Source organism: Dama dama, chromosome 10 (genome assembly GCF_033118175.1).
Source record: "Dama dama isolate Ldn47 chromosome 10, ASM3311817v1, whole genome shotgun sequence".
Lineage (NCBI taxonomy): Eukaryota > Metazoa > Chordata > Mammalia > Artiodactyla > Cervidae > Dama > Dama dama.
In genome coordinates this window covers 26,409,191-26,419,555 of record NC_083690.1, presented here as the reverse complement: position 1 = coordinate 26,419,555, position 10,365 = coordinate 26,409,191, and the positions used below count along the sequence as shown (strand labels likewise).

The window sequence follows — 10,365 nt, the reverse complement described above, 5'->3', positions numbered from 1 at the left end:
AAGCAACATGCACCTCACTGTTGCACATCCCGGGTGTCTGGGCACCGTGTACTGTACAGTGTGACTGGGGTTCAGGGAACGTGGTTATCTTAGAGCCGAGATGCAGTTGGAGTGCTGACAGTCAGACCATCCCACCTTGCACAAGAGATCCTGAGAAGGTCTGTGCAAATTTGATCTGATGATCTTGGTTCAGATGTTAATAATAATGTGTGCTCAGTTGCCTCAGTCACGTCCAACTCTTTGTGGTCCCAAGGACTGTAGCCCACCACGTTCCTCTGTCCATGGGGATTCTCCAGGCAAGCATACTGGAATGGGTTGCCATGCCCTCCTCCAGGGGATGTTCCCCACCTAGGGATCGAACCCGCGTCTGCATTGGCAGGTGGGTTCTTTACCACTAGCAACACCTGGGAAGCCCGTTAATAATCCTGGCCAGCATTTACTGAGCACCTACTATATGCCAAGTGCTTTTTGCAGGCACAATCTCATCACAACAGCCCAGCATTCCTCCCTCCACTTTTTTTTAAATAGATAAGGAAATAGAGAGGTTTAGTAACTGGTTCAAAGCCCACAGGTGGTCAAGCCCCAGGGTTACCTGACCCCCAAAGTCAGTATTCTTGACCTTTCTGTCCACCCCCAAACTTGAAGATTCTGGGTTGGCAGCCTCTGTGGGGGCACCCCTGTCTGATAACTGCAACAAGTTCCTGTCTGGCATGGTATTTCCTTGGGTCATACTGCTAAGGATCTGGGCTAGGTGGGGATGGCCTGCCAGGGGAAGCTCCATTTCTGTGTCTAACACGTGGGCACCTTGTGTGGCTCATTCCTGGCCGGTTCCATGCCTTGATAGGGAGGCCAGGAGACGGCAGCTTCATTCTGCCAGGGGAGCCTGTCCTGGTGGTTCATACAGCCCATTTCTCCCTGGAAGAGAGACCCTCAGGGCAAGCACACGCCCTTCAGACTATTGCCCAGCACATCTGGTGAAGCACCCCTCCCGACAGGTCCTGCAACTCCAGAATCAGTAATGAAGCATCCTTCCCAGTGGGTCTAGCAGCTTCCCTGGTGTGCGAAACCCTCAACTCTGCCTCTCAAACTCTTTGGGGCTCCTTCCTGGGGTTCCCCATAGGGGCGAGGGTGCTGCGGGCCCCTGTTCTTCGTGGGGACCCCAGCAGGCTTGCTCTTCTCTCCAGAGGGCGGGACTTCTCCGGTTCCTGCGCGAGATGACCCCTCCCGGCTGGTTTTGTGGCTTCTCCTCCCTCTTTCTCCGAAAGCGCCTCTCTGGCACTCTTTTGCTTCTCAGACCCTCCACTCGGGTGCGGGTCTCTTTCCCCGGCGCCCCTTCTCTGCTGGACCCCCATCCGCCCGCTCCCGGCGAGGGGCGCCCCCTCTCCCCGTGAGGGCGGGAGCCAGAACAGTGTCTCCGGCCGCCTGCAGGTGTCTCCCCACGGAGGGGCGCGCGTCCCTGCGCCGTGGCCGCTGCCAGGCGCCCGCGGCTCCTCGCCGAGGTGCACTCGCGCTCCGGGCTCCGGGCGCGCCGGAGCCGCTCCGCCGCCGCCCGCCCCCCGCGCTCCTCCGCGCGCCCCCCGCGCGCCGCGCCCCCACCCCCGGGGTAGGGGGGCGGGTCATGGGCCCGCGCCGCGTCCGCCGCCGCCCATCACAGGCGCCCGAGCCCCGGGGCGCGGCGGGCAGCAGCCGCTGACGCGGGGCGCCGGCTGCCAACTTCGCGCGCGGAGCTCCCCGGCGGCGCGGTCCCGGCGGCGCGGGCGGCATGAAGACGAGCCGCCGCGGCCGAGCGCTCCTGGCCGTGGCCCTGAACCTGCTGGCGCTGCTCTTCGCCACCACCGCCTTCCTCACCACGCACTGGTGCCAGGGCACGCAGCGGGTGCCCAAGCCGGGCTGCGGCCAGGGCGGGAGCGCCAACTGCCCCAACTCGGGCGCCAACGCCACGGCCAACGGCACCGCCGCCCCCGCCGTGCCCGCCGCCCCCGCCGCCGGGAACGGCCCCCCTGGCGGCGCGCTCTACAGCTGGGAGACGGGAGACGACCGCTTCCTCTTCAGGAATTTCCACACCGGCATCTGGTACTCGTGCGAGGAGGAGCTCGGCGGGCTCGGTGAGTGAGCGGCGGCGCCCCGGGGCTCGGCTCCCGGCTCCCCCGGGGCTGCGCGCTCCCTCCTCGCGCCGGGGCTGGGGGCCCAGCGCCGCCGCCAGGACGCCGTGCCCCGCGCTCCGCAGGCTCGGCCGGCCCAGCGTTCGGGTGCGGGGAGCGCGGTGGGCAGGTCGCCGGATGGTGGTGGTGGTGGTGTCTGTAGGATGCTGGGCGTTCGGGACGCTCCACCGTTTCAAGGTTCAAGCGCAGCTCCTGCCCCTTCCGAGCGCCAGGCGCCTTGGGGAGGCGCGTCTCCCGGCCACCCGCCCCGGCTGCCGGTCGGCGGGGCGCGCGTTCCTTTCCGCGCCAGAACTCATCTTCACGCTCGCCCCTTCCCTCCTTTCCCTTTGCGGGGCTCTGGCTACTCCCACCACCCCATCCCGTCCCGCCCAGGGTGGTGGGGGTGTTGCTGCAGGGACTGTTGCTATCTGCTGCCCCCTCCCACCGCAGATCCTCAGAACCCGGAGCCCAGGGGGTCATTCTTCCCCGCACCCCATCTCCAACCCGCGCTCATCGGCTCCCAGCCCCGGCTTGGGGAGTGAGGAGTGGCATTCCGGTTGGTTCCCTGCAAGGGACAAGGAGCGCTTCGCGTCCGGCCCCCGACCCGGGAGAAGATGCGGCGGGAGGCAGAGAAGTCAGGCAGGAAAGCGGGACAGCTCTGCGAGGATCCGATCAGAATTGAGGTGGGGGTTGGGGGGTTTGTGACGGGGGGAAGGGGGTGACTTTTCAGAAGACAGATCCAACTGCGCTCTTGGCCTCGCACCCTTGCCTATACCCGCAGGAGGCGGCCAGTGCCGGAATGAGGGTCCCCGAGGCAGGCAGCGAGGCTGGGGCAGGACCCCGGGGAGAGCTACCTGACAGCGTTGGTGCCCCATGCTGGGGACGCTGGTCCACGCCAGGCGGAACCTCCCCGACGGTGGAGAGGATGTTGCTCCAAGTCCAAGTGTGGGAACCCTCTTGAGTGAATTGACCTCTCTCCCCAAGGTTAAAACTCTCCATCTGTCGCCTAGCTCTCAGATGTCAACTTGGGCTATGTGTGTAGTCACACGGAGACAGGAGTGGGCCACAAACCTCCAGTTTGCCCTGAGTTAGGCTTTGGCCTGACTGCTAGAAAGGACAGAGGGAAGAAGGTGTGAAATAAACCCAGGGAGGCTGCAGTCCCTGCAGGGAATGCCTTTCCCTATGTCTTCCCTGGCTGGCTCCCCCTCTGCTCCAGGGGGACTTCCTGGCAGGGTCCCCTGCAGAGAAGACCTCCCTGTTCCTCTTTGGAGGCAGAGTCTTCCCATCTTTGTATTGATATCTCATCGCCACTTTTATCTCCCCCATCACACTTGGCACAACCTGAAGTTTTCTGGGGGCATGCCTTTGGCCACCAGCTTCTTGTCCCCTGTCCCCATAGGCTGACACTCTATGAGGGCAGGGCCCTGGCCATCTTGTTCATTGCCAAGCCCAGTCTCTGGGTACTGTCTAGCGCATAGAAGGTCTTCAGTACCTATTTGCAGGATAAATGTTGTATGAGGCCTCGGGACCATGGACTGGAGGTTTCCTGGGGTGCTGCCTGCTCTGTCTTGTCTCTGGGGGTGGCCCACTGAACTTGTATGGCACCACTTGCTTGATACTGGCTGTTTGCCAAAGACCATCTGAATAGGGTCCTGCCCTGACCAGTTTCACCCCATCAGACTTACTTCTGGCATGCACTCAGGACATGAGTATTCTATTCTGGGGTGTAATAATAATAATAATAATAATAATAATAATAATAAACCCTAAAAGACATCTTGGCTAAAATTCCCTGCTTTCCACTCATCCCAGTCCTCTCCCACAGAGGCCCTGGAATGCCTTATCCTGGAAAGGATCTGCACCGTTTTGGGGTAGAGGTCCCCCACAGTTCACCTCTACCTCTCACCAAGTTTCTCCTCATGGAAACTCTCAGACCACCTGCGCCTTCCTTTACGTACACACTTAGATCCGACACTGTGTCTGGTGGTCCAGTCTCTGCTCCATGAAGTGCCGGGGTCTTCACTGGCCAGCTTAGCCTCTCAATTGTTGGAAGTCCCTCCAGGCCTCTTCCTGAAGGTCACGCCCCAAACTGTTGCCGTTATTTCCCTGTAGCTCATCCGTGTGGCTCATTCAGGGCTTGACACAAGATGTTAAGGATTTTTTTGAATGGAGTATAGTTGCTTTACAGTGTCGTGTTAATTTCTACTGTACAACAGAGTGAATCAGCGATATCTATATGCATATCCCCACACAGGATGTTTAAATTCTTTAAGCGTTAAGGAATGTTAATTAAAAAAATTGAAAACAATGCTAGCTCACAATTATTGAGCTCTTGATATGTACCGGGCATTGTGGAAACGTCTCACCTGCGAAATCTTGTTGAACACCCTTGCGTGGCAGGCACTTCTATGGTGCCCATTTTTCAGATGAGGAGTTTGAAGTTAAGAGAGATTCTTGTCTGGCCTCACACCTGATGAGGGGGCCTGAGTCGTCTTCCTGGGGCAGAAAGGAATCCAGATGAAGTGATCAGAGAAGAGAACCGTGCAGTTGGGGGTCAGAGAAGGGGACAGTTTCGGAGAGGGCTCAGCATAAGACCCTCACCTGCAGTCCTCTCTTAGTAAAAACGTGGATGGTTAGTTTGTTGGGTAAATAAAACAAACCCACAGTTTTTCTCTTTCCTCTTAATCACTGTTGGTTAGTGATTGCCCCTCCCAGAAAACCACAATTTTCCTCCCTGGGAGCTTGGAAAATAGTTATCAGCCTGTCAGTGTTGGTGAGAAATTTGGGAAGTCTGAGCCAAACTTGGCTCAGATTTTCCCAGCGGATCCTACGGTGCCCAGCTCCTACCCCTCCACCACCGTGGTGCTGAAAGGGTGTCAGGAGGTACCTGGCCTCAAACTTTTGTTGCTATGACAACCTTCCTTCTGGGTTCTGCTACCATTTTAAAATTTCTTTCTACTTGGAAAGGGGAAAAAAAAACACCCCCAACACGCCCCTCCTGCCCACCCACCCCCCAGGAACAAAATCCTGCTCTCCCCGCAGAACATGGCCAACCAACTTCCTTCCCTCCCACCATGAAACTACAGGAAAGGTTTTCTTCCTTTCTCTACATTTTATGTTCACTCCAGTGAAAACACCAACCTCGAAATCCTAACCTCTCCATGAGAGGCAGCTGTTAAATGCTCCTTCTTCTCAAATGCCTGTTCGGTAATTTCTTTCTGTGCTCAGGGTAAAAACCTCTCCCCACTCTGGGCAGCCACAGGGAAATCTAATAAGCCCCTTTTCCCACACTAAAAAAATTCTACAGGGTTCACAAAGAAAACTGCAGCCTGTCCTAAACAGACACGATCTCCCCAGACCCGGCACAAAGGAGGCTTTTCTCTTTCCTCTAAGAAGGAGCATCAGCCTCCTTCAACAGGCAGACAGGGAAGCGTGGCCTCGACACAGAATTACCCCAAGCCCTTCACGCAAATTGGATTTCTCTTCTGGCTGAGATGCTCGGAAGGCGCGGGTGGGTGCAGACGCAGGCCTTGGGGTGGGAGGGGCGGCAGAGAAAGGCCTGGAGGAGTGATGAGGGAAGGTCTGGAGGTGGGCGGGAGGGGGTGGTGGGAAGGAGGCTGCGCTGACGGGAGCGCAGGTGATGTTTGAGCCTGAGGAGAAGGGTGACTCCGGAGGATTGATGGGGTGGCTAGGTCTAGGGGAGCTTGTGAAGGTGTCTGGAGGGAAGTGGGACTGGGGTGGCTGGTGAGAAGGGAGAGAGAAGTCAGGGGAAGGAGGAACAGGATGTTTGGTGTCCTGACTCTAGACCCATTCTGTCCCCTGTCATGGGTGGGACAAGGTCCAGGAAGGATGGATGCCTCGTGATACCTCTTTTTATAGCGGTGTGGTTTGGGCAAGGGCCTCAGTTTGCTGGCCTGTAGAATGGGGTTTATGAGGATCAGAGCAACTAGCAGCTGCTCAAGGAGCAAGGATTCAGTGAAACAGTGAGGGGACGTGTTGGGCACCTGTTGGGTGTGTGATGCCTGGTCACTTCTGTGCTGCCCTCTGTCTGAGCCGTATTGTCTCTCCCGTGGACTTCTGCACCTGTTCCACCATTGCCCCCAGCCCCTGTCCGTTCCTGTCCACTTTGCAGCTGAGTAATCATCAGATCCTGTCTCTCTTTTGCACAGGCCCCTCTGACAGTCCCCTTCTCACTTAGAATCAAAGCCACATGGTCCCTGAATCTTGAGGCCCTGCATGAGGGTGGCCCTCAGCCCTCCCCTGGCTACAAGGCTTCCGTGTCTCTCTGGGTCTTCTCCTTCCCACACTGGTCACTGACTTCTGTCACACTGGCCCCTGACACCAGACATACTCAGCCTCAGGGCCTTTGCACTGGTCCTTCCTTCTGCCTGGAAGGCTCTTCCAGCAGATGGCCACAAAGACTGTTTCAGCAATTAAAAAAAAAATTTATTTATTTGGCTGCACTGTTGCAGCATGTTGGATCTTTCAGCTGTGGCTTGTGGGATCTGGGCTTGCCAGGTGGCGCTAGTGGTAAAGAGCCTGCCTGCCAATGCAGGAGACATAAGAGACACAGGTTCTATCCCTGGGTCGGGAAGATCCCCTGGAGGAGGGCGTGGCAGTCCACTCCAGTATTCTTGCCTGGGAAATCCCATGGACAGAGGAGCCTGGTGGGCTACAGTCTGTGGGGTTGCAAAGCATCAGACATGACTCAGTTACTAAGCACACACGCATGTGGGATCTGGAATCGAACCCGGGTGCTCTGCTTTGGGAGTGTGGAGTTTTAGCCACTGGAGCACCAGGGAAGTTCCTGTTTCCCGAAGCTTCTTGAAATCAGCTCTCTCCCAGCACCTGATTGAACATTGATCTCCCCACACTTTTCCTGCTTGATTTCTAGCCGCTGGCCACCATCGACTTTGGCTCGGTGTTCCTTGTTTGTTTCACGTGTGGTCCATGGGCTCCGTGCAGGCGGGGGTTGAGTTTCTCTGGGTTCTTCACCCTGGTCCCCAGTGCTGGCGCGTAGTGGTGTCCCATCAGCATTTGTGGGATGGCTGTCGGTTGTTGTAACTGTTGTTTTCTGGGTGCAGTTCTCCGCCAGGCTCCAGGTGTCTTCTTATGCTGCAGTGAAGCAGGGGGCTGGCCGGGGACCCCTCCCCTTCTGCTGAGGTTTCTGCTCCACCTGCCCCTCATCATGCTCACCAGTGAGCGTGGGGTGGGACCCTTGCTGGGGAGGAGAAGTCCCCTGCTACCCCGTGCCTTCTTGCTTCCCCTTCATCTCTGCAGAAACCCCAGCCCTTCTGTCTGCTTCTTACATTGCGCTGCTCCATTTTCACAAGTATAAGCAGGCCTGTGATGTCCCCAACCTGGAGCTTCCGGTGCTTGGGAATACATCAGTGTAATGTTACACGGGCCAGGAGCAGCTGATGGGTGAAGAGCTGGACTTTGAAGGGTATGGCTTGGCCCCCTCCCCCCACAAGTGTTACTTCCTTTGGTTCCCATAAGAACCCTGTGAAGTAGGTGCCATGGTTATACCCAGTGAGGAAACTGAGGCACAGAGAGGTAAAGTGATTGGTTCAAGGTCACACAGCTTCCAGATGACAGAGCTGTGATATGCAGAAGGCTTCAGAGCCTGGCCTTTGTCTGCTGTGCTGCGCCCTGTCCCCCCATCCCAGTTAATACAGGCTCCCCCAGCGCCTCCAGGAGACCTCGTTGGGAAGAGCAGTGTGCCAGGTGTCCTGAGTCCTGGTTTCAAGTCCTGCCTCCAGTGCCAACTTGCAGAGGGACTTTAAACAAGTCACACACACTCTCTGGCCTTGTCTTTCCTTGTGTGTAAAATGAACATTTCATTTTGTTTTTTGTCTGCGTGATGGAGGTGGCAGAGCACCCTGGGACCGCACTGTCCAGGCTCCAGCCCAAGCCATCACTCATGTGCTGTGTGACCTCTGGCAGGGGCTTGCCCTCGCTGGGCCTCCGTTTCCTTGGCTGGGACAAGAGGATGATGATATCTGCCTCACGATTGTGTCCTTGGAGTTCAGCTGGATAACACAGATGCTTGGCTGGTATACAGCAATCACTCAATAATGGAGCTTGTGGTCATCTGACCTTGGGTTAGAGGCTGTGAACGTGTGGCCCTTGGATCACCTTCAAACTGTCTATTTTTAAAAAATAGGTATATTTGGTTTATTTATGTATTTTTGGCTGCGTGGCATGAGGGATCTTAGTTCCCCAACCAGGGATCCAATCTCGCCCCTTGCGGTAGAAGGAACCCAGCCTTAACCACTGGACCACCAGGGAAGACCATGTCCATCTGTTTTCTTGGCCCTGCGGTGTTTTCAGCATCTTTGAAGAAGTTGCCAGTGTTTGAAAATTGAGACACTTCACAGAAACATCCAGATTGATGGCTTTTCTCAAAAACTTGGCAGGTCCATCCGCACTGGGCCCAGGTTCCTGTGGGGGTGGCAGTTGCCTCTTCCCGTGGTCCACCATCCCCCCCACCCCCCACCATCCGCCCAGGTCCCAAGCCTTGGGGTCCTCCTTGGTGCCTCGTGCTCTCACATGCCACGTCTCATCCATGGGCAGATCCTGCCTGCTCTTCATTTAGAGTCCAGACCCCACCTGCCCATGTCCTGACCAGTTCTGCCCTGGCCCCTCTCCCCTGGACTAGGGCAGTCACCCCTCTCTGGGCTCCCTTCTCCTGCGCGTGGTCCCCACCTCCATCTGTTCTCCGTCCGGAAGCCAGAGGAATCCTGATAAATCCGCGTCCCTCCTCTGCGCAGGGCCCTCCCGTGCATCCTGTCTTACTTGGTTACAGCCAGGCATCCTCCAAGCCCTGTGGGCCCTTTGAAATTTGCCCCTTGTGCCTCTCTGACCATCTCTCCCCGCAACTGCTCTGCCCCGGCCACACCAGCCTCCTTGCTGGCCCTCCGACAGGCCAAGGCCCTCCTGCCTCAGGGCCTTTGCACTTGCTGCTCCTTTGATGTGGGAACTCTTTTCCAGGTACCTGCCAGGGCCCCTCCCTTCTCAGGCAGGACTCTGCTCAGATGTCCTCTTCTCAGCGGACACGGTCCCCGACCACCTTCCCAGACCATGTGGTCTATATCAGTGACCTCACTACCTCCAAACACTTCCCCCGCCCTCCTTATTCCCCCATCATTCTAATTATTGTCTTACGCACTACATATCACACTCATTTATCTCCTTCCTTCCCTTCTTTTGAAAAATTTTATTGGAGTGTAGTTGATTTACAATGTTGTGTTAGTTTCGGGTGTACGGCAAAGTGAATCAGTTATACCTGTACGTATCTCCCCTCTTTTTTAAGATTCTTTTCCCATATAGGCCATTACAAAGTATCGAGTAGGGTTGCCCTAGCTATACAGTAGGTCCTTATTAGTTATCTATTTTATATACAGTAGTGTGTATATGTCCATCCAGGGCTTCCCAGATGGCGCTAGTGGTAAAGAACCTGCCTGCCAGTGCAGGAGATGTAAGAGATAAGAGACGCAGGTTCGATCCCTGGATGGGGAAGATCCCCTGGAGGAGGGCGTGGCAACCAGTATTCTTGCCTAGAGAATCCCGTGGACAGAGGAACCTTGTGGGCTATAGTCCATAGGATCACACAGAGTTGGATATGCCTGAAGCAACTTAGGATGCACACACGCATATGTCCATCCCAACCTCTAAATTTATCTCTCCCCCTTTCCCCCACCTTGATAATACATCTGTGACTCTATTTCTGTTTTCATTTATCTTTATTATGTCTCTCCCTTGCTCGGATGCTATCTTCATGGGAGCAAGACTTGGTGCATTTCACATAATGCTGGCTTTGAGTGAGGGTTCGGTGAATATGTGTTGAATGCATGTGGGGTTCTAGGACCTTCTCAGGACGTGTGTGTGCAGCGGGAGGCCCCAGGTTCTGTGCCTGTCATTCCCTTGGACTTGTCGGAAGTTCTGTCTTCCCTCTTCCCTTCCCTGTTCTGCTTCTGAGAAGAGGTATTCAGTGGGGGTGCTGTAAGGGGCTAAGGGGGCTCATATGGTCATCCTCCCTGTTTAAATCCTGGGGCCAGACTCGGAACCTTGTGGGGATACTGTGACCTCAGGCCTCTGTGTTGCCTGTGGGACTATCCGTGGTCCGAACAGAGCAGACTCGAGCCCACTTAAGGATAGGGTTTCTTTCTTTCTTTTTTTTTTTTTTTTAAGGAGGATGCTGCTGCCTACAAAATCCAGGCAA

The 10,365-nt window shown here is 56.1% G+C and overlaps 1 protein-coding gene across 2 annotated transcripts in view; it reads left to right on the top strand.

Moving 5' to 3' along the window:
- Nucleotides 1–1,762: 1,762 nt before the first annotated feature.
- GSG1L (GSG1 like) overlaps nt 1,763–10,365 on the top strand; it is a 249,972-nt gene continuing 241,369 nt past the window's right edge. For both annotated transcript variants that reach the window (XM_061153996.1, XM_061153995.1), the window contains exon 1: nt 1,763–2,105. In XM_061153996.1, coding sequence (XP_061009979.1) covers nt 1,763–2,105 — 343 coding nt within the window. The remainder of the gene's footprint in view (nt 2,106–10,365) is intronic.